Below are 24,986 nucleotides of genomic sequence, written 5' to 3'. Positions count from 1 at the left end.
ATTTTATATCCTGTATTGCTCCTTCCGTGGTATTTTAAAACTTTCTTCTAAATAATGTGCACTATTTTAATTAAGGTAAGTAACCATTAACTCAGAGTTATTGGTTTTGTCAATTAGTGCTGCCACTTATATTCTGTCTTCTATCTGTTAACATAACAATCATCTCTCAGGCAGCCCACGGAAGGAAGTGAGCTCAACCAGAGCCAGCAGGTCCACGGCGGGCATCAGAAGTGCTGGCCTTTGAGATGGTTGTTTTTGTGTGAAAGTTCTTCTCTCCCTCCTGGTCATGGCGTTAACGTTGCTTTCATTGAGTCGGCACTGGCGACTTGTTCCATTTGGCAACCCTCTGCAGTGTTTCCGCAGGTGAAGTCTCACTCAGTCAGCACAGCTTCTCAGCATAGCCTTCGGAGGTGGTTCTTTCCCTCGCTTTGCCTTCCCTTAGCGTGTGAAAGGGGCTCCTTTACTTGCTGATTTTTCCCTGCTGTTCTTGCATTACCTGCTCTTTCTCCAGCCAGGTGATAAGAAACCCCATGTTGTCAGAGATTGTCTTCTGATTCCCTGGGTCTCCTTGTGGTTTGGTACCCTGCCATCCCAGAAGGCACAGCATGGATGTTCACTGAATAGACAGGGAAGACGAGGAGGGGATTGAATTTTGCTACCTGACCAGATTGGTTTAATTCGTTGGTGTTCCTATCCAGCCACTTTGAGTATCAAGGCTTTCTTGCTTAATATTCTTTTAGGCAACATTGGAACTGTTCATGTTTCTATCTAAAGGTTTCTAAATTGGAGAGTTTCTCATCTCAAAATAGTCAAGAATTTATAAAAGAACAGAGATTTCTAAATGCAAATAGCTTCCTTTTTCTGTGTAGGTTGCCTTGCTTAATAATTTGCAAGGAAAGTACAGGGATTTAACAGTAATAAATGCACAAATTGTAGAAAATTTGAAAAATACAAAATGGTGTGAAGGATAAAGTAAAATTCTCCTTTGATGTCACCTGTGGTCCAAGATATTTCTGACCTTAAAAATTTTGCTGATAAAGTTAAAGTCTTTTCTACATCCCTCACTGTCTCTTTTTCCTTCCCTCCCACAGGCACAGGGCTGTATCTACATGTAACATTTTTTCACTTATATAAAATACATTTTTCCATGACTTCCTAATGATTGGTGGTATGGGTATACTATAATTTACTTAACCATTCCATTTGTTTTAGACATTTGGGTAATGTTTCGAGTTTTTTTTATTGTTACAGATAACTCTTTAATAAATATCTTTGTATTTGGGTGTTGTCGTATGTTTATGATTAATTGGGGTAATGGGTAATAATTTTTAAAAGCCTGCATTATATTCTCAGCTGACAAATTCATGATTAATTTTCACTGATATGTAGGATTTTACATTGTCAAATTTCAGATTTTAAATTTCACTTACAGTTTTCTTGTTATTACAGTTAACCCAGAGTTAGAAAATACCTACTTCATTAGAATTTGGACTGGTGAAGAACTTTATGGTCCTGATTTAAAGGTCAGACTGAGGAATTTATGAAATTTGCCTGAAATTACAAGACTGCTATCTGTGTCTGAGTATTCTAAGATATAGCAGGCACTTAAAACCCATAGCGCTGATAGTCTCTAAATGTTTTATTATGAAACATGCACAGAATTCCTTACACAGGAATATAAGTAATGACTATGTTGACTGTTAAAGAAGAAATTATACAACAAGCACCCTGTGCTCACCACTCTGCTTAGGAAACAGAGCCTTCCCGGTACCTTAGAAACTTCTGCATGTTCTCCTCAACACGTTGGGTTTTCTTTAGCGTCAGGGAGCTCAGTGATACTGGATGGAGGAAGAGTTTGAAATGTCTAATTTTTTCCATTTCCATTTCTTCTACCTGGAAATAGAAAAACCTACCATCCCTTCTCGCCGAACCTGTTGCAACAGCCTCCTAACTGGCGTCCTTGCTTTTCACTCTTGATCCACTTCAGCTCAAACTCCCCCATAACCTACCTGAGTGACGTGACGGCTTAAATACAAAAACCGAGTAATGCCATCCATCTGCCTGAAACCCTTCGTCAGTTTTCTGTTTAGAGTAAAATCCAAATACTTGCTGTGACCTGCAAAGCTTGTTCTGGTCTCCATGCTTAACCACTTACTCCCCCTATTCCTGCTCCAGCCACGCTGGCCTTCAGATTTCTCAGCCTCAGCCAAGCCTTTTATGGTTCATGTTGTTGTTAGTGCCCTGAGTGGATTCTGATCCTAGCGCCCCTGTGCACAGCAGAGCGGAACCTGCCCAGGCTTTCTGCGCCATCCTCTCCCCTTCTGGCGCTCTATCTGAAGTGCTCCCTGCTAGTCACAAAGTTTTCATGGCCAGTTTTTTTGGAAGTGGGTGGCCAGGTCCTTCTTCCTAGTCCGTCTGAGTCTGGAAACTCCATTGAAACCTGTCCGCCATGAGTGACCCTGCTGGTATCTGAAATCCTGGTGGCATAGCTTTCAGCATCACAGCAAAACACAGCTGCCACAGTGTGACACCTAACAGGCAGGTGGTGTGGTTCCCTGACTGGACACAAACCTGGGCCGTGGCGGTCAGAGCCCTGAGTCTTAACCATGACCACCAGGGTTGGCCTTCATGCTTCATGACCGTCGTATATTCTTTGCCCAGCACCTGCTTTTCACCACTCTTTCGAGGCAGGTTCCTTTCCATCCCTCGGGCCATTTTCGGATATTTCTCATAGTGTCCTGTTATTTTTGTGCCAAACTCTTCTTAAAGTCTTAGTTATGTCTTTGCTTGTTGTTTAGACCTCGTAGACTCTACGTTTCATGGGTGTAGGCACCATGCCTATCTCGTTCACCACTTTGTATTTCTAGTACCTGGGCAAATGCTCCATAAATGTTAAAATGAATGAGTGAAAAAATTTATGATGCATTTGGAAGAGAATATTAGTATTGCACAGATTTTTTTATGTTCAAAAGCAATGTATGGTATTTTGGGTCCAACAAAATACAACTGATTCAGTTCATTGACTCAGACCTACATCCCTGGACCTCCTTTTACCTGCGCATATGTTATTTTTAATTCTGACTGACCTGTTTATTAAATGTGACCAATTTAGTTTCAATAGTCCCTTAGACATTTATTTTATCTCGAGTACTTATGTCAGGTATTTAAAATAGACAGATTTAAGCAACATAGCATAGTAGAAGGGATCTTGATATAGTGGGAAGAATGTGGGCTTTGGAGTCATAAAAACCTGAGTTTAAATAGTAGTTCTGCCACTTGATAGCTGTGTAATCTTGGGAAACTGCTTAACCTTTTTGTCCTCTGGTATTCTCATCTGCAAAATGTGATGATAACATCTACCTTCTTGGTTTGTTGTGAAGATCAAAGGAGATAATATGTGTTAAATCCTGGCGCTGTGCTTGCCACAAAATAGGTACTTAATTCATGATATTATTGTTATCGTTACTATTATTAGAAACTGCGCCTGTAGCAAGTTGCTTTAACATTTTTCCGCTACTGTTTCTTAATCTGTAAAGTGGGGTTAATTCTGACTTTATACGAATATGAGGATTGCTCATGTAATGTATGAGTGCATTGATGCGGTACCTGGAGCAACCCTGCCTGGCTCCTCATTGATCCTCCCTAAATGAATAAAGGTGGTTAATAAAAACGATAGCATGAAAGAGTTGGGATCAAGTTACTTAGTGGCAGCTTGGAGTCTGCAAGTTCTGTTGATTCATTCACTGCATATTTATTGGATGCCTATTTTATGCCAGGTGCTCAGTTCAGTGCTGGAGCTACAAGGATGACATAAGCATGACTAAGACGAAGCTCCCTTGAGTAGCCTACAGCTTAATGGCGAAAGGGGATTTCACGTGAACCGTATAGTTATTTACCTCGTGAACGAATACAAAATGCAGTGAGATGAATTCTCTCAGGGGAATAGGAAAAGAGCTATTTCATCTGGGGATATTTTTTGAGTTGGATCTCATAGCAGGAGTTCTCCAGAGGGTAAGTGGTGCCGTGTTGTGGGAGAAGAAGTATGGGCTTTAGAGTCAGGCAAACCTGGGTTCCAGTCTCTGCCATCTTTGTGACCTTAGGCAAGTTATCTAGCCTAGTCTAAAATGGAGACACTCATATCTATGCCAAAGGATTTTTGTCAAAATCGATACAAGGAAGCGTCTGGTGCATAGTAAGAACTCATAAATGTGGACTCTTTGGAATCACCTGGAATTTTGTCCTCTTTATAAACAGGAAATTGCAAAATGGCCTCCACTCCCAAGAGTCAATAGTTAGTTATATGTCTTTACCTGGTCAAACATGAATTTTTAAAACTTGATTAGATCTTATCTATATCTTTGTATTTAAAGGTTGAAAGATTGGCTATTCATCACCACTTCTAGCTCAGTTTGTCAGAACATTTACTTGGCTCTTTAGGAGTTTCACTCTTTCCTACTGTCAGAGGAAATAATGCCCTCCTTCCTCTAAGATTCTGAACAAGGAATCAATCATTTTAAACTCTTTGTCATTGTGCTTGCTCTTTATAGCATCAGCAACAATGGCTGCTTACATTTGGTTAGCGGTTTAGAATTTACAGAGAGCCTGAATTCATATTACCTCATTGAACGTCCTTACAACCCTTGAGATGGAGGCCAGTATCATCTTGTTTACAGGGGAGGAGACTGAGAGGGATTGAGAGGTGGGTGACATGGTCTTCTGATTCGAATCCAGAACTTTTCACTTTCTACCATACCTGCCTTTCCGTTTAGCCTGTTTTCAGATTCTCTTGTTCCTTCCGAGGTTGACAGCATTCATCCTTATTCCTTTCACTACAACAGTCTTTGTTTAGCTCCTGTATGGCCCGGTTATGTAGCAGTCTCCTGTGACCTAGATTCCCCAGCTCTAGAAAAGTTTGCGCCTGCCTTTTGTTGATATTGATAGATTGGCATTTCTCAATCATTTCTTTCTTTTTTTTTTTTAATTGGCCCTGAGCTAACATCTATTGCCGATCTTTTTTTTTTTTTCCTCTTCTCCCCAGAGCCCCAACCAAGTACATAGTTGTATATTCTAGTTGTGAGTGCCTCTGGTTGTGCTATATGGGACACTGCCTCAGCGTTGCCTGATGAGTGGTGCCGTGTCCACGCCCAGGATCCGAACCAGCAAAACCCTGGGCTGCTGCTGCGGAGTGCGCAAACTTAACCACTCGGTCGCAGGGCCTGCCCTCAAGCATTTCTTAATGCTCTATAGTGGCTTCTCATTGCCCTGTGAAGTGACTTCAAGATCCTCTTATCCTCTCCCTCAAAACCACCAGGCATTTCCTATTCTTGACCTTAAGTCGACCATCTTGTAGAGGTATGGAATATACTTATGATAATGGCCTCTCTGATGTGAATCTGTTTTACTTGTAACATCCTTGTGCTCCCTAGCACCTTGCTAAGCACCTTCTGTTTTTCTAAAGCAACAGAAAGCAGTTTCTTCTCTCATGGCTCTCTCTTGGGACTTCCATGTCTATATTAACTCCATTAAAAAAGTTATCTGATATCTTACCTCTGTGCATTTATTCTTCTCTTCCAGATTTTGTATGTCTTACATTACTCATCCTTAATTATTGTTGAGTTATTTTTCAGATTCACCCAGGCTTAAACTGAGTGACTTAGATTATCCATTCCTAGGATATAAAGAGCACTGCCACTTTAAATTATTCTATGAGCAGCAGAAGCTAGTGTTGAGATGATAATGGTGATACTTCATGTAATGTTTTTCTCTATTAGACACGTCATAGGTTAACAAATAATTATTTGTTTTGAAATCTCTGCTAGCTGCAGCCTGCTTCCCAAATTCAGGGTATATTTCCATTTTGCATGTTTTTACAAAATATAAAAACTAAATTCAAATGAAAACTGATTTAAAATTATACTGTAGAGGATCGTGAAGATCTATTAAAAGACACAAGCTTTTTTTTTTTTTTTTTTTTTTTAGCATTTGTGATCCCTGCCTACTCCTTTTCCTAGCACCTTTTATTTTGTTATCTTTGTTTCAGTAAATAGCCATTCAGGAAGATGGTTTGTATAAAAAGAATGAAAATAAATGCATGGAGGAAAATGTATGCACTACCATCTCCTTGTCTCTCCCTCTGAGATTTTATGTATGCTCAGCTTCAAAAACCAGTTTAAAAATAAAAAAGATGAGGGCGGTTGCAATCTGCTCCATTTTATGCAGATGAGGTATGGCCCTCGGGCACCTGCCAAACTGCTAATACGGCCTTCCGTTGGGCCTGATTAGTGTGAACCCAGATCTTCTTTTCCATTAAACCAGAAATGTATTTGCTGGGAGTAAGTTCACAAAAGAGGTGATATTTTCACTAAGAACCATGGGTCAGGTTACACTTGGGCAGTTTCTCAGTGTAGAGTGACAAACCAGCCTGGCCAACTATTTACTTGGCTGCTCCCTAAGGACTTTGGAGTTTTCAGAGACCAGTGGGACTGTGACTTCCTTTCGTGCTGTGGCGACTTTGAAAGGTCATTTTCCTCTGCATTTCAAATGCAAAATGTTATTGTCGTTTTGGTAAAACACATCTGTAGGCCTTACCTTTGCAAAAGTGAATATTTTAAATCATGCAGAATGAACGTTTGTGTGAGGATAGTCACTCTGGGCCATTGAATTTTTGGATTATTGCAACAGTTATTTTGAATGCCTTGGGGTGAAGCATTAATTATCTTCCAAAATGATAATAGAGACAGCAAATATGAAAATCTCAAGCCTCTCTTATGACTCTATTAGAGCAGATTTTTAAGAAAATATTTTGATACTAATGATTGCATTTTGTGGGTAAAGAATAAAAGGTTTGTATGAACCAAGCAGGGACTGAAAGTAGGAGGAGACCAAATAGGGGTTCTATCTCCAGGTTTGGGTGCATAAAGAGTTAGAGTCTAAATCCAGCCCATATTGAAAATTGCTGGATATTTTACATGCACAATATCTCATGTGAAGTCATATTGCAATGCAAATTATTTCTTGCCAATGGAGGGGCAAGACATGTATTCAACAGTTGACATAGTCTACGTCATCATGAATGGATCAGAGAGAGAATTAGCTGTGCCTCAAATACCATAATACGTCCTTTACATGGAGAAATTGATGGGTGAATAAAAGATTCATTTTTTAGAGCTCTTATTCTGGTTTATTGTAAGCGTTATTATATGAACCACTCCAACCCAATATTCAGTGTCATCAAGTAATTTGGTAGCAGGAGCAAGAGTTGCAAAGCTCTTGCTTTTCTTTATTTTTCTTGACAAATACCAATTAAGTGCTAAAATTATATATCACATAGATGTGATTAGGGAGAAATTTGCAATCATTTTTGGACTCATATTTCCTAGAGCATAATCATGTTTCAATATTATTTTGCAAGCATTCTTTTGAGCCTCTGCTAAATGTCAGTCACCAGGCTAGGGCACGCAGATGAATGAGGTAGTCCATGATTGATTATGACTGGTTTTGAGATGTTTCCAAGTGTGTAAGAACCATAAATTGATAAATAAATGTTCAAGGGCATTTTAACTTAAGTTTAACTTACTGTGAATCATACTGAAAAGTATTATATTAGAGCTACAAATTAATAACTTATTTGTTTCTGGTATGGATTAATTTTAATGTGAATTGGATAACTTGGTTAATTACTTTCTTCTAGTGTAGCAACTTAGCAATACCATGATAAACATAAAATAAATGTCCAGTTTCTTGATGAATCATTATAAAGTGAACATGATAATAAACTATTGAAAACTAAAAATGAATATAAGAGGAGAATTTGGGCCTATTAAGGCACATGCTCTTCATCAGTAGGTAAAAAATTAGACGTGAAGAAAATCAGTCTTCTTACAGTGAATATTTTCTATGCTCTTTCTATGTATTGTAGAATGTATATGTTAAAACAACAAAATAAAACAACAAAAGGTGAAAGAAACTGATCTTTTTTTCACATTTGACTTAGTGACCTGAACGACTGAATAAGATTTTGAGATTTGTGACTTTCCTTCCTTTTAGAGGTGGGAGGTTGATGGTGGCTTGGTATTAGAATCAAAATGAAATATCATTCAAGTTGTTTCAAGGATGGTTGAATTAAAAAAAAAATCCACCTGATACCAAGCCCTTGGGGCCTTCTTTCCAGCCTTTTACCTAATGGAGCACAATAGAAATTTACATTATTTTATTATAATTATATTATATTATTATTAGCTCTCATATAATTCCTGTCTTCTCATCTTCCTTACTAGTTTTCACTTTTTAAAGCCTTGAATAAAAGGAATCCTTGTCTACAAGACTCATATATCAATGATTCCTTGGGAATTTCTTAGAATTTATAATTAGATAATTTTGAGATTTCAATACCTTGCTCTTAATTTTCAGCATCATGCTTCCTGAATGGATTAGATTTATTTATTTATGTGGGTTGTGCTAGGGGCTTAGTTGGCCATATATAAATATATCTTTAAGGAGAGGAAATTACTTATTTGTGGAAGCATGTAAACAATTTATTTCTTCTGTTTGGTGCTATGGAAATGCAAAATTGATCTAAGAGTATCTTGCTTGTTCTAATATTTGTGTTATTGTCTTTCATTAACATAAAAGAATCCCCGGGAAAGTCACTCTTAGCTAATAATTTGATTATAAATAAGTAATGGACACAATTATATTTATTCAGGTGGTAGTCCATTAGTTGTCTGTAGGCAGCAGCTTTTGTTATTTTAGTAGGAAGTGCAGTTGGCAGAATGATATTCAGTTAAAAACATCCTGATTGAACCGCGTTCCCTTTTGGTTGATGTGAAAGCCGTTGTTTTGCTCACCAACTGGCAGACCTTCAGTTACCCTGAACTTAGAAGTTGTTTACTATACTTTGAAAGTTTAAAAATGAGCCCTCCCTAAGAAACAAAAAGCTGGGTGCTTGCCATTTTTTTTTAATAGAAAAGTAGAATTTTAATGAAAGAAAAGTTAACCCACCAATTCAATGTTGAGTTTATTTTCACAGTTTTGAAGGCTTAATGTGTTTTTAAAATGACGGCAATCCAAGACGCCATTACTGGGTCCCAAAGTACTCAGGCAGTGTTTCTAGAAGGTCAGAGCTGCAGGAGAGAGCATCAGTAAGTCTCTGGGGGTGGCATGGATTCTATGAGAAGATTTGGTTTGAGGGTTTCAGCCCTCAGGGCTTTCTCTGCGCCTTCAGCAGCTGTCTAGGATATCTCTTGTGCTGGTCTCGCTGGATGTCCAGGGTGCCAAGAGTATAGGAGCTTAACTTTCTATTTGTTGGGGGTTAACAGGATGCTGGGGACAGAGTCTGGGTAGGGAACATCAGGTGAGCCTGCAAAGTGAGCTCATGCTGCCCAGGGTGATGGCAGAGTGGCCCTCCCTTTCTCCTGCCTTCCCTCCCTCCCCCCCCACCCATCTTCCTCCCTCCCTCCCTCTCTCCTTGTCTCCCTCTCTCCCTCCGCCTTCCTTCTTTTTTACCTTACTTCCCTTCTTCCCTCCTTCCCACCTTTCTTCTTCCTCTCTCCCTTCTTTCCTTCCTCCCTCTCTCGCTTCTTTCCTTCCATGTTTGTGTGCCTCTACTAACTATCTGCCATTGTGGAGCTGAGAGTCCCGTGAGGAATAGAGACAGTAAGTATTTACAAGTGCGGAGGATCCTGGGAAGCTTTGCAGCAGAGGGCGGGGTGGTGAGATGTGGTTCCTGACGCCTCCGCTCAGATTTTGGCTGCTCCTAAAGATGCTGAAGGAGGCTCAGAGAGATGGAGTGACTTGACCCGGTTACAGAGATGGAACCAGTTTCCAAGCCCAGGTCTTTGGACTACATCAGATGACTTGCCATGTTAGCCAGTGACATTTTAGACGTTTGACCTTTTTGCTTAAGTAAAGGAAACTTTTCCTTAAAAATATCCTAAAAAATGTATTGCTTACTTCTTTCATGTTCACTTACAACTCATGAATGCCAGCACATGTTTATACAGCACTTTATAAGTTTTAGTATGGTTTAGCTCATATTATTTTATTATAATTACCATTTTGTGAGTTAGGCAGAGGAGTTTTTTGTTGTTGTTGGTGGTGGTTTTATTCTGTTTTTGCTTTCAAATTCTCATTTTATAGAAGAGAAAATAGGGGCCCAGAGAGGTTAGGTGAGTAGTCCACAGGTGCAGAGCTATTGTGGATAGGAGGCAGATCCAAGACCAGACCTGGATACCCGCTTCCCAGTCTGCTGCTCTTTGAAACGAAGGGGCTTTCTTCTTATGTCACACCCCCTGTATTTTAGGCATCCTCATGCCAATGGGGCTGGACCACGTTGTATAAAACAAACTGACACGACCCTTGCTTTCTGGTGGGTTTTAGTCTGAGTAAGGTCAAGAGTTTCTGAAGTTGATGCATATACAGGAAACTTTTTTCTGGCTATGACCTATTCAGCCCATGCCAAATCCTCCAAACGTAAAAAGAAATGGAACTCCTAACCATCTTCCTTCTCACACGCCCTCACTTCCTCCTTTTCTCTTTGCTTATCCTACCTGCTAGCAGTGAGACTATCTGCTGTGAGATGGAGGAGAGGAAACTGGGAATTTGTTGGTCTCCTGCCTTCTCTCCAGGAGAATCAGTGGATTGATCTTCATGCTCCAGGTCCTCATTTTTACCAGGCAGTGTTCACCAGACCTGGCTCCTTCTCAGCATCTCCTGGGACCCACCCCTGGAGCTTCTCTTCCAGAGGCCAGAGTGGCGCCCACAACTGCTCTAGGGGTGAACTAGGAACCCATTCACTTAACATGCCCACTCTCAGCAGCACAGTCCTTACAACACTGTAAATTCCTGGGAATGGGGAGAAAAAGAATTCATTTCTGATCTTTCCCTATACTCCAGGTCACTTGTAATTGTTTGGCCCAACTACCCTGGGATAACTAGACATCTTGTCAGGAATAATCGCTAGGTCTCTACCGTAGTTCAGTTGACCATTGATTTGTATGGCATTTTCCTGACGTGGCTAAATATTTAAGGGGGTGCAAATAGATCATTGTTATTACTCATCACCTTGCATGTTGTAACTATAGATCTACCTTCAATTTAATTCCAGAGACATTTGCCTAATGAGAGATTACATCCTATGTATTGGGCCCTTGGCTTCTTTATTATAACCATTAAAACTGTTGTACCATATTTAAAAGTTTGGTTAGCCACATTTAAATATGACATTTCCAAAATATGGAAATCAAGGAACTGTCAGAACTTTTTTGAATGTAAAATATCTGAAATCTGCAAACCATGTACATTATTAGATTTAATAGTAGAGTATATATGAAGATGGACTGAAAGTAAAAAACTATTAAAATGTTCTTAAAGGAACCAAAGACACTTTTTAAAAAAACTCAACAAAACCCCTCCAAACCAAAAGCAGTTTCCATTTTGTAATAGTTACAGCCATACTTGCTTTCATGTCATGTACTTTCTTAACAAATTACTGTGAAATCAGGTTAGTTGGAACATGAATAAAAATGTACAGCATACATGAATATACTTTTTGCCTTCATATTATATGGCACCATTTTCTTTGATAATCAACATGCCATCATAATATTGCCCTTAAGATCAGATATTATGTAACCTTAAATTATAGGAAACAGAATATGCCTAAGGACAATTCTGGAAGGTATAATTGGGAGCATGCAATTGATGGGATTTCCAAGGGCGTTGAGCCCATTGATGGGGTACCTAGAAAGCCAGGTCTCGGGAAACCTCTTGTAATGTTCGAGCTCCCATCTGAAAAGAGTACATGTCATTAATTAGGATGTGGAATATGTGTGGCAACTGTATTTTTAGATCTTCAGTAGATACTTCTTACCCCAGAGGATGCAGAAACACTGGCTAAACATAAGTTATGAATAGCATCTGCTAGAATGTAGAGAAGTATGTTTAAAAGGCTATACTTTTTCCCCTGTCTTTGATTATTAAAGATATTGTAGGGGGACACATGTGGAGGGAGCTCTCTTTATGCATATGTATTTCTGAATAGAAAGGAAAAAAAGAGAAGTTTGTTTGTGTTACCTGCCAAAATTAATCCTTTAATTCAAAACTCTTTTAGGTAATGATTAAACAAACTTAGAACAATAATAAGAAAATATATACCAGATGAAATAGTTTTTAACCAATGACAGAAGCTTAGAACCGATCCCAAATAATTTCTCATAACACTTTTCTTTCTCATTTGTCCTATTCTCCCATGTAATAGTTTTAAATGGCACTCTTATGAAATAAATAACTAAACACTAACCATATTTTTTTCATATCCTGACCAATATTTTGGCTGTTTTTCAGAAGAATTGGAATTTTGAAAATTAAATAAAGGTTTCTAAAATACCAACTTCAGAAAGTTTTATTTAATTTGTGGAATAATTTTGTTCTCTCTCTGTTTTTTTTTTTTTTTTCAATAAGGTCTTTATTAATTTAGTCTAGTTACTTAGTGCTTATATTAAATAATCTAATAAAAGTCATGGTTATAACATAATGTTTCCCAAATGTGAAGCAGCATCTATTACATGAGACAAAATCTTTATGCTGCAAAATGTAAAAGCCATGTATAGAATTACCAGGCACCAAATGGTACTGTGTATATCTTTTAAGTAGAATGTTTCTGTAGTGTAAGGGGGTAGTCAGCTCAAGAAAAGTGTGGGAGACAGCTGTGTGTCACCATAATTTAATCAGAAAGTGCTCTAAAATTCGTATTTCAGCTTTTTAATACTAATAATGTTCCTAATGATAATTTTCCCTGAAAGATACAGATGTTATTTAAGAATAAAAGTTAGCGTTCTTAAAAAGGGAAAAACCGATCTTGCTTGTGTTTGCCGATAATACCTATGTTATTGTTGGTAGACGAGCTGTCTGTGGCGACAGGCTATGGTACATTTGGGGGGTGTGTGTGTGTGTATGGTGTCTGTTGACGTTCAGATAAATTTATATAACAGTCTAGCCTCAACATTTATTCTGAATCGTTGAATTATTTATTTTTGTCTGGTGTTTTCTTTTGTATTGTTATAAATACAGGATTAACTGTATTGTAAGTTCCCAGACAAGCATGTTGTGAGGTTTCATTAATTTGTGTTAGTTATAATGGCACTTGAATAATGTAAAATGCCAGAAGAATGCTATTCTATTTTCCTTTTACTTTTGCCCCAATACGAGACATTTGAAATATAGACATCCTTTAAAATCAAAGCAGAAGGTGTAGAAGAATTCCAGTAAGTTGTATTGAGGTACCACTAAGCTATGCGTTACGCTGCTACAATTTGATGATGTACCACAGTTAGGCCACTGGTTAGAAACACAGGCTGAGTTATTATATACTGCTGGGTAGTGATTTCCTGTGAACTGATTTATGCGTAAATAATTCTATGTTCTTATTATATAGGACAGACAATTTTTAATTTCTTTAACAAAGCATAACTGAACAACGAAAAATTATACGCTGAGCATAGGGACACAAGCACTCTGTGGAGGGTGAACAGATGCAATCAATGTCACCAGTACTCCTGTTTTTACAAGGGGCCTCATCAGCAGTTGGTGTATTGTGGAAATTATACCCCTAACCAGAAGCCCCAAGGCTTAGGTACTCTCAGGCTGGGGTTTTTATTGATACTCTTTTGCCGACATCTTTTCCAGGAAGTTATGAGATATATAAACCCCACCCTTTGGATATTAAAGCTAATGTCTCGTTTTTTTCCCAGGCTGAATTTTCACTTTGCTTTTAAAATTAATGTTAAAATGCACCTGGAATAAAAGAAAATCATTCCTTGAGCTGCATTATAGGAATGCTGCTGATATCTGGCTGGGTTCCTGTGTCTGTCTTACAGATTGGTATGTGGGTTTTATTCTACAATATGCCCAATATATACCTGTTTTATCAGCATCTATCTATATGCCACTGCAAAAAGAGAAGTATTCTCATGTACTTTACAGGGCTTCATGAAGTAAATATTTCTTATATTTGGGGTACAGGGGGTAAATCATTTTGGTTTATTTTAAGAGTGGTTTCACTTGGCTGTGTGTTTAAGAATAATAAGCTTCTCTACTCAAGTGCGAGCTCCATAATTACAGGGATAGTGTACACTGGGTTATCTTTGCATCTCCGTGACTTACGCTGGAGACACAAAAGAAAAATTTGTTGAATGAATGAATGACTTGTGCTTAATACAAACCATTCTGATGTTTTATTGATTATATTGTATTATCACCACGTTTTATTTTATCCTCAGAGGTGATCGACTTTTCTAAAAACTTGAATCAATTATTGATGAACTATAATGTGTAATCACCACTCCTGTTTTTACATGGTTGGAGGTAAATAATACTAATAATATGAATTATGCATCTGCTGAGAAGACTATTTGATTTCTTTGAGAAAATGATAAAAATAAGAAAAACATACAAACACATGCAAGTATTGATATTTCTTTTTGTGATATGTCAACTCTCGACTCTGGCTGAATACTGCATTGAGAGAGTGAAAACTGGTTTCCATTATTGCATCTTTTTAATTTTGGACAAAAATTGCCTCCATTCTCAACCTAATTTTATGTCACTAATGGGAAATTTACCTACAATTGCATTTTGTTATTTGGTTTAGAGTCATTACATAAAGAGTGGATTGGTCCTCTGTATTTTAGTGAACAGATTTGTCTGGATGTAAACAATTTCATTTATATTGTGCTCAATTCAATCATGTTAACATTTGTATGAATTTCAACCCCAAAATAAAGGCCCATAATTTGTGACTCAAAGACCTTGAAAAACTACGTCTTTAATAGTCACCAGGCATTTTGTAAATGTTTGCAGATGATAAATTCCTTGGCACTAGGAAAGATGATTTGGGAAACAATGTTTATGTCTGAAATGGCGCTCTTGTGGGAGGCGATTTTTTCCAGAGAAGTCCCGAGTGTAGCTGACTCTTCAGGCTTCTGAGCCTGTCACCTGTTTGCTCATTAGTCTCATATGTTCCTTTGTTTAACATTAAATGTCAAGACCCTACCTGATGTGTGGCTGTGGACGAGCCAGGGCCCTGCCCTCCGGGGACCTATCAAGTGGCTGGGCATTGGCACATGGGCAGAGCTAAGTGGAAAGGGTTGGTCCAGTAGTTGGAAAACTTGTCAGGTGAAGCCCAGGGTCTAGTCCTGGCTGTAACCCACTGATGACCTTGAAAGGTCACTCTTCTCTGATCTTCAACTCACTTCCAGTTAGATTACTGAGCCCCTGCTGTCCTCATGAGGGTGAGCTAATGGTTTGAAAACAACAGTCCGCAAACTGTAAGGTAACATAAAGGGATATTGTGATGAAGTAAGTTCCTTATGAGACACACAAACCAACCAAGAATATTTATTGTGCATCTGTGTAGAGAAAGAATTACTTCAAGCTGTGTTGATCAGGGTTGGAATTATTTATGGGGCAGAATTTGAAGAATGTGTACAATTTCTAGAAGTGAATATTGGGGATCAGTACTCTAGACATAGAGAGAGTGTGATACATATTCAGAGAAGAAATGGGAACTGGCGTTTACTGAGCAGCTGCCATGTGCCTGGTGGGCTCGAGGTGTATGTGTGTGTGTGTGCATGTAGCCCTACCTAATTTAATCATTGTTAGTTTTTCTCATTTTTCAGATTGAGGTTACAAAACCTACTTATGGAATGTGAGCATTGGAAATAATATACATGTATAGTTATATATATTATTATAGTTATAATAATGTACTTTGATAGTTATGCCCTTTTTATTGAGCTTTCTCCCATACTGTGAGTCAGATACCCCTACTGGGCACGTAGCCTGTTCTTTCTTCTCTATCCTCCTCTACTGTGCTGTGGCATTTGGTGGGGTCTGGATCTTCCCTTAGAGGGAGCCAGGAAGAGGCTGTATGGTTGTGATTAGACACACCTGTCTGTATTATTTAGCTCTTTTTTTCTCCCCTCAGAATGCTTCCCTCTGTTAGTCCACCTGCATTCTAGTTTAGGTTAACTTTCCTCAAGCTTTGCTTTGACTGTTATGTCTACACTCAGAACCTTTCAGGATCTCTTTTTCCCTGACATTTACTGAGCACTTACTGTATGCCAATCCCAGTGCTACACTCTCATTCTCATTTAAGGCCTCAAGGCAACCCTAAAGGGCAGGCATCGTCATTATCCCCATTTTACAGGTAATGGAAATGGAGTCTTGGGCAGACTAAACAACTCGCCCAAAGTCTCTGATGGCAGAGGAGGCGGGGTGTAAACTCACCTCTGATTCCAGGCCTCCATCCTGACCTCTGACCCATACCGAGTGCTGCTGAGTTGGGCATTCAAGGCCTTCCAGACTTGGAGCCAAGCTCTTTTCCAGTCTTTTCTTCCAATGTGCCTCCCACTTGAGCCAGTGTGACTTATAGGATACTAAGGACAGCGAGAACATGGTATTTGAAGTGAATCTGGGCTCTGTTACTTCCCAGTGATGTTACTCAGGATAACCCAACTCTTCTGAACCTCCGTTTCCTCCTGGAAAGAGTTGAAACTGGATGTCTAGGGGTGAAGGTCTGATGGAGAAATGGGAGGTGCACGTCCAGTACATTTGATGGTGCAAAAATGAGGGACTGAGGGGAAAGAGGCTGTCGTACTGTTTTTGTTAGTTTTAAAGTAGAGGCGAGCTGAACCCACTTATAGGTAAAAGGAAAGGGGGTGCTGAAGAGCAAGGATGGAAGAAATGAATGGGGGGGAAGGCAGGACTATAAGGGGGGACAAAATTGACCTACAGTCCTCTTTTGTGATTTAAAATAACAGGCCTTTTAGAGGCACATGACTGAATTAAAGATCGAAAGACAATGAAGTCCTAAAAAAATCCTTGAGTCAATATTTTTTGAAATAAATCAACTATATCTTCCTGTTAAGAAGTATTAAAAACATCTAAATAATGACTGTAAACAATTGTTGAGATGAATTATATCCGGGCTCTGTACTAAGGGCCTTCCATTTAATCTGCACAATATTCTGATAAGGTCAGTACTTTCATTGTGCCATTTTACAGATGAGAGGACAGGGGTATGGAGAAGTTAGGTAACTTCTAGAGTTACATAGTTAGTGGGTGGAGGAGCCAGGATGTGAACAGAGGCAACTGGACTGCCTGCATTCTTAGTCCCTATGTATACTGCTTCCTGATTTGATTTCCTCAATTGACTCTTGACCACTAACCCAAGTAATATGTTTGTGGATTTTATATCAGGGAAAGAGGACTATATCTAAGGAATGTATTTCCCAAGAGGGCAAATACTTTAGTCAGAGACCCTGTCTGGAGGAAAGGCTTATTAAAAAAGAGTTACTCCAAGCCCTCCCTGGCTGGAGGAGAGCAGCCTTCTGGATGCAGCTGTCCTGGCAGGTCTTGCATCCGCAGGCCCTGGTAGATAGTTGAGCAAAGAACATGACTTCTAGAACTGTGCAGATTAGTCAATACGGTGTGAAAAAGAAAAAGCTCGGGCCACGTCCCGTTGCCTGAAAATAGCGTGTGCCAACAGCTCTCTTCCAAGAGGTAGAGACCAACCTGGAGCAGCTGCTCCCTGTGGAGGTGTTAAGTTGTGAAGACACCTGTGTGCATCTAATTCTAGCCCAAACAAATCTCCTTCCAGCTCATCAAGGTGGGGAGAGAATTTACCTACATGGAGATTACTATTTCCAGTAGAGTGATTTGTCTGTCATTTCCTGTAGAGATGCCTCCCCTTCAATGCTTTTTTTAATGGAGGTATGATTTACACACAATAAAATATATGCATATTAAGTGTTCGGTTTCATGAATTTTGACATTTTTTATCCCTGCGAAACGACTAACCAAAACAAGAAAATCCCCTTTGTTCCTTTGTAGTCGTGTCCCAGCCGTCTATAGGTAACCGCTTGCAGACTTCTGTCCTCATTGATTCGTCTTGCCCGTTCTTGTATTTTGTATAATGAAATCATACAGAGACATCCTGTTCTGTCCGGCTGTGTTGTGGTATATTCCTACAGTGGAACACTACTCAACGATGAAAAAGAATGAACAGTGACCCACAACAGCATGGATGAATCCCCGCAAGAGCCGTGCATGGAAGTTTGCAGGATTCGTTTCTTGTTTCTTCACAATACCTTTGTATCTTAGAAACAAGGATGACCCACAAAATCACCTTCTTCTACTCGCCTATCATAGGGCACAACTGTCAACTTCATTTTTTCCCCTTCTAATCTCTTATAATAAAATATCATGTCTTTAGATGATACTTCATTTATAGGCTATCATAATGATTTTTTAAAGTGATTTTAAGAAAAGGAGATATGTTAGATGTTACACAGTGTTTTTTAGTATTTTCAAATGTCAGAAGGAGTAAAAGAAGGAAGGAAATGGATCCAGCCTCTTATGGGTGGCTGTCCAGTGGGCCCTGGATGTTCATTTCATGACTGCTACGTGCTGCGTGCTGTGCACTTTTCATTGTCATGGGAGAGAATGCTAGGAAAACTATCCCCACAAGAAAACAGCTTTTCTTGGCAAGTGAAATATGACTTAAGGAGCCAGAACTGGAGACATACGGTACTATGAATGAGAGCTGTGTTACTTCATTGGATCTGAGTCCAGGCGCTATTTACACTGCAGCATATTCAGCACCAGATTGTTAAATCTTAATACTGAAACAGTGCATCATTTTAATATTTTTGTTCTGTTTATTCCCTGTTTTCAAGCATTATGTCAAGCATTGCGCATTCATTTATTTCATCTTGGACAGGACGTGCCCTGACCAGAAAGTTCATTTCCTATTATTGGAACATCCCCCGATAGCTGTAAACCATCATTTTGTGAAGCTTTTAAAAGGTCACTTGGGTATACAGGTGTTTTCCCTCTTTGAGGATAAAAAATGTTTTTTGAAAGAACAGTATAGTTGGACTCACCTGTATTGTCAAAAATAAAAATGCTGTTTCTCTTCTATCACTAAAACATAGCTGTTTTTTGTGTGTGACAGTTTCTGACATCCTGGAGACCGTTAGATTTTTCATAGCATGCGAAAAACTTGTGTTGCTCTGTTGTTTGTGAAATGGATTCCTCTTTATTTTTTTCATCAATGTTATGTATGCCCTATGCACCAGATCAGACGGGTCCATCTGAGGAATAATTTAGCATTTTCACCACATGTTGCTGAAGTTGTCCCATGAATCTTCCTATAACAAGGGTGTTCCTAAAATCATGCTCTACGCAGCCCGGGTTTGACCAGGATTTTCATTCTTTCTCCATTGTTACACGTGTTTACCGTATGCAGCAGGAAATCCACAGGGAAAGGGGACCATGGTCCCTCTAAAAAGAGCTGAGGAATTAAAAAAAAAAAAAGAAAAAGGAAGCTGAAGGGATCTTTGCTATTTCTGATCTGTGGTCAATCATTGTGCTATTGGAAAACAAGCCTCTGCCTGGCGAGACGCGGATCTGGAAGTGAACTCTAACTGCTCCATCAGCTCCCAGTGCCGTTCGCACGGGGAATCACACCACAAGCAGGATGTGACTGTGTGTGCTGAGCCCACACACAGGAATCTTCTTGTACAATTCAAAACCGAATCTTATATTTACTTAAGGCTTGCTTTTTTTATTTTTTAGTTTTTTTGTCTATGAAATCAGCAGTCCGGTATATTTAGCATCAGTCTTAAGTTAGAATGTAAAACAAGACTTTGGGGGAAGGAAGTAACCGTATGGTTTTCTAAGTAATTTAAGAAACAGGAAAACATAAAAGAACTGATTGTCCGTGATGAAGCCTCATCCTTTCCTTCTCATCTTCCTCTATAGTTAACTCACTCAATGGTCACCCAGAAAGAAATAGGTTGTTGCACTGGGTCGTAAAATATCACTGAGTGGGCCTTGAGTGTTGACTATTGAATGACCTTCTTAACATTGAACAAACAGTGGGAAGGTTTAATAAATGGCAGGTATGTGTTTATTGTATTTTTCTTCTCTGTGCAGGAATAATCAAGCTGGGGAGGTGGAACCCTCTCCCCCTCAGTTATGTGACAGATGCACCTGATGCGACAGTGGCCGACATGCTGCAAGATGTCTATCATGTTGTGACGTTGAAAATCCAGTTACAAAGGTGGGTGTCCCTGAGCACCTGCCCTTCCTTACTCTCGGAGCTGCTCTGTTGATCGTGGAGTCACCACAGAGATCAGCATGTCCCATCTTTGTTAATTTCTAGACATTGGATGAAATGAAAAAAGGCGAGAGAGGAGGGAAGGAGGGGCACTTCACCGGCATCTTTATAGTCCACATTCCAACTGTTTTATGTTTTGTTTTCAGAAGCAGTGAAGTGGTAACCTAGGGGAAGCCTGATAAATCATTAAAAATCTGCAGCCCTTGAAGGGGAACTTTCCACAGCCCCTAATTTAATGGGTCCTCTGGTTAAATGCTTAGCACGTAGTATTTGAAGAATAAACACCTCTGTCGTTTCAGGTTTGTGTTGTGAGGGGTGAGTTTTGTGCTTGTGTAGCAGGCTTACCAAGAAGGAGCTAGCACTGGACATCTTTTTCTTCCCTCTCTGGTGGCCCACAGAGATTCTGGGAATGCTTTCTTTCCTTTTTTTTCCCCAGATACAGCATCCAGAGCAAATTATGCCCTAAAGAATCTAGAGGTTCTCTGTAGAGTCTTGTATGTGAAGAGCCTGCAAGTCATGTGATATAAGGGAAGTTGTCCTTTAGGGTAAAGGTTTCAATTCGCCCCTTTTGGAGAGTTTGTACTTTAATAGGAACCCAACATTCCCATCCTTGTCTAGGAATGCTTTAGTGTCTTCTCTTAAAAGTTATATTTTGGTTAGGAAAGTAGCATCTCTGAATTGTTCTATGAGGGTGAAGGGTGGGCCTTCAAGCTTCAAATCTGACAGACTATTCGTTTACGTTTAACCTTAGGAATGTCCAATAATTAAATTGGTATTATGGAAGTTTATAGTCACACTACATGCCATTTCTATCAGCAGGTTTGAGAAATCTTATTTTAAAAAATCAGCATTTCTTTGTATCTGAAATGACTCTTTTTCTCGGGCTAATGTGATAACCAACATAAGGAGACAGCATTGGGCTCTATCAAGGTCCTGGAGAAGCAGTTCTGCTCCCCTCCCTCATTCAGGGCCTCCTTAGGCCCATTCTTGAGCGGTCCTGACACTGGCGCAAGACCAGGGAGTGGCGGTGGCATTGGGGCCGTTTAGTGAGGTTTGCATGGCCATGTCGTTCATTCTTGCTCTGTTTTCCAGTTGTTCGAAGTTGGAAGACTTGCCTGCGGAGCAGTGGAACCATGCCACAGTCCGCAATGCCTTAAAGGAACTACTCAAAGAGATGAACCAGAGCACATTAGCCAAAGAATGCCCTCTCTCCCAGGTCAGTATTCTGGGGTTCTGGGAGATGTGGAAAGCCACTGGTGGCCCATCTAGTAGGAGGGACACCACTGCTTAGACAGCTATCGTCTCTGTCTTTTATTTATAGTCACACCACGTTTTAGGTGGGAAAAACATGGAGATTGTGGTGCTTTTTATTGTAGAAGTTATCATTTATTGAGAGTTTTGATGTAATGGGAGTATATTAAAATGTTTTACATTCACAATCTTTAACGTCTCACATATATCAAAAGAGGTGGGTATCAGTGTCTCCGTTTTATGGATCAAGAAATCAAGGCTCAGAGAAATACTTTACTTGCTGCAGCTTACTCTGTTGGCTAAGTGGCCAGTTGAGACCCTAATCCACACCTCCCCTCCCAAAGCTCTGGCTCCAGATCGTTGCTTTACTTGGTCAATGACATGAGTGAGCCATGCAAAGCTTATCTTAATTTATTCACATTTCTTTATTGAGCCTTTTCTCTGTCTAGTAGAAAGGGATGATCTTTAGGTCATACACATTTGTGGAGATTTTATAGTGAATTCTCCATGTGAGAATGCATCATGAGAAAAAGTAATTCTCCATTTTTAGTGAACTGATCATAAACTAAAGAGATTGAGAGGATCAAAGGAAGGACAGCAGAAGAAAGGGCTTCTTTTCCATTTGCGTCACGAGTGATGGCCCCACTTTTTCTAATGCTGAGATGATGTTTTGGTGGCTATGGGCAGTGGCTTAGGACTGCTGTGAAATGAAGTCAAGTTGACATTATTTAAAGCCATAACTGGAAATCCGTTTCCTGGCATGAGTTGCAACACTTGATTTAAGACAATAGACTACATGTCTATGAAGTTCAAGGGAAGGTGGCAAGAACCATAGAGACTTGATGCACCCTGAGTTGTGTTCTAGAATAATGGGTCTTCGGGGGAAGCAGGAAGCCTAATGTTTAAGAGCATGCATTCTGGAATCACTTAGATCTGGATTCGTGTCCTGGCTTACAAGCCTCTATGACCTCACCTTTATGAGCCTATTTCTTTGTAAGAAAACCAGGATAGTAATAGTTCTAAGTCATAAATGACGAGTAAATGAGATAAATCACATAAATTCTTGGCTTGGTGCCTGGCATGCAATGATGCTCCATAGACAGTATCAGCTATTATTATTGAGACATGATATTGTTGGTGGGCACTGAATAATTTTTATGTGTGTCTTAAGGAGTGTTTTGGAACATGCATCCTCTGAAGCAAAACATGCTGTTAATATTTTTCCTTCCAAAAAAAATCAAGGAGGCATGCTGCTGAGTAGTTGGCAGCTAGATAGAAAGGGGCAGTGGTAGTTCTTGACCATCACTTATGTGCCTGTTCTTGTGCTTACACCTTTCATGCAGGCCATTTCAATACCTGCATATAGGTACAAATGTAGGGGCTAAAGCTTGTTGCTAGAATTTTAATTTACTTCATTGTGGTTACTTATGAAGTTAAAAGAATAAATATTTTGAATTATTCTAATCATATGCAGGGACTGGATAAAGAACAATTTTGGAGGGACTGGCCCGGTGGTGCAGTAGTTAAGTTTGCATGTTCTGCTTCAGTGGCCCAGGGTTTGCCAGTTCGGATCCTGGGTGTGGACATGGCACCGCTTGGCAAGCCATGCTGTGGTAGGCGTCCCACATATAAAGTAGAGGAAGATGGGCACGGATGTTAGCTCAGGGCCAGTCTTCCTCAGCAAAAAAAGGAGGATTGGCAGCAGTTAGCTCAGGGCTAATCTTCCTCAAAAAAAAAAAAAGAAAAGAAAAGAACAATTTTGGAAAAAATTTTAATCATTTGTCCTGAATTTCACTGTTAGTCACAATTAACTATCTCTTGGATTCACATGGAAGTCAAAATGGGCTTTGCCTGGAGGGCACAAGCTCCTAACTTAATATCACCAGTTCAGAATTTTATCTAGGGTTTTTAAGGCCTATGGGAATTTGGTCAAAACTGATCTATTGTGATTCTCAAGTTTGGTAATAACTGTAAAATGTGATGAGAGAGACACATGAGGAGAGAGAACCCCATCGTGAGCTGAGGGCCCAGAGCTCTAAGCTCAGTTCTTTTCTGTTGCGTGTGTGATTCTGGGGCAGGCCCGTCTACTCCCAGCATCTCATTAAACTCATCTATAAACTGGGCATGATTGCATCTACACACTTCACTTAATTTGCAGAGTTGTCTTGAGGTTCACGTGAGATCATTTTTATCCCTACCTTAAAAACCTCCCTTTCCCCCCTTTTTCTAGTCTCATTGCTTTCCCACCTCATTGCCCAACCTAAAAAGTTCTTCCTCGTCCCTCTTACGTTTGATCCTATGGATTCTACAGCTTCGATATCTGAAATCTTCCTCCTTTGTGGCATTGCCTTGCTCAGACTTACATCACCTCTCATCTGAAATATTGTAAGTCGTCATGTGTCACAACCTTTCACCTGCTTCTCCAACACTGATACTGTGCTGTTTCCTGTCTCCAAGCCTCCATGACCCCCTGCCCAGCCTGTAGCAAGTACCGAGGGCACAGCAGAGCCAGTGAGAAGCGTCAAGATGACATGTCCAGCCTGATTTCCCACCAGAGCCCCTTCCTCCCTCTACCTGCACCCACTCTGTGCTCCAGACACACGGAATTACTTATTTTGGAACATTTGCCACGGCTCATACTTCACCAAAATGTTCCCGAGGGTGGGAGAAACAGAACTAGTCCCCTTGTATCCTTTGCATTACAAGGCTAACAAAACAACTTCTTGTGTTTTTTAAAAAATTTGTGCAAAGTTTATATTCTACTCCATATACCTGTGTTTTTGATATTTTTTAAAGTGCCATAAAAATCACTTTACTGGTTAAATTATTACCTTGCTTCTGTCCATGTGAGATTGGCCCGCCAGGGAGATGTACTGTGTTAATCTCTGGCTTCGGAAGCCCCGCACACAATGCTGGTGACCCTGGAGTCCTTCAGTTTGATGCTTGCTTTTGCATACGTGATTTCTCCTGACTAGCATGTGCTGCTCTTTTCTACTTGATAAAAATCATCTTTCAAATTCCAGCTGGAAAGTCACTGCTGGTGAAGTACCCCGACCTCCTGGGTGGAGTAGTTGCTGCTTCTGCTCTTAGTAGCCGTTTGTACACACCCCTGTCACAGCACTTCTCACAGCCTGTTGTCAGTGTTATCCAAGTTCCCATGGCTGATGGACTGCCCACAATAGCCAAAGCCATCTCTTGTTTATCTTCGTGTTCTTAGCGTTCAGCGCAATGTATGTCTTGCACGTAGTTGTCATTCTAGTGCAGGAGTTCTCAACTTTGGCCCTATTGTCCTTTAGGGCTGGATAATTCTTTGTGGTAGGAGGCTGTCCTGTGTATGGTGGGATGTCTAGCAGTATCCCTGGCCTCTACCCCCTAGATGCTGGTAGCATGCCACCATCCTCCCTCCCCCACAGTTTTGACAGCCAAAATGTCTCCAGACATTGCCAAATGTCCAATGAGGGGAGTAAAACCCATCTTGGTGGACAACCACTGCTCTAATGTGTTTTATAAATTAAATATAAATTTCTTTTAGAAAGTCCTGTAAAATTTTATCATT

The 24,986-nt window shown here is 39.9% G+C and overlaps 1 protein-coding gene across 18 annotated transcripts in view; it reads left to right on the top strand.

Moving 5' to 3' along the window:
* Positions 1 to 24,986, top strand: part of SATB2 (SATB homeobox 2) — a 198,011-nt gene that overhangs the window by 70,788 nt on the left and 102,237 nt on the right. For all 18 annotated transcript variants that reach the window (XM_070580522.1, XM_070580513.1, XM_070580524.1 and 15 more), the window contains 2 exons: positions 19,996 to 20,122; positions 21,272 to 21,395. In XM_070580522.1, the coding sequence (XP_070436623.1) occupies positions 19,996 to 20,122; positions 21,272 to 21,395 (251 nt within the window). The remainder of the gene's footprint in view (positions 1 to 19,995; positions 20,123 to 21,271; positions 21,396 to 24,986) is intronic.

The sequence above is a fragment of the Equus przewalskii genome, chromosome 17 (genome assembly GCF_037783145.1).
Source record: "Equus przewalskii isolate Varuska chromosome 17, EquPr2, whole genome shotgun sequence".
Classification (NCBI taxonomy): Eukaryota; Metazoa; Chordata; class Mammalia; order Perissodactyla; family Equidae; genus Equus; species Equus przewalskii.
This window is presented reverse-complemented; position numbering and strand designations above follow the sequence as displayed.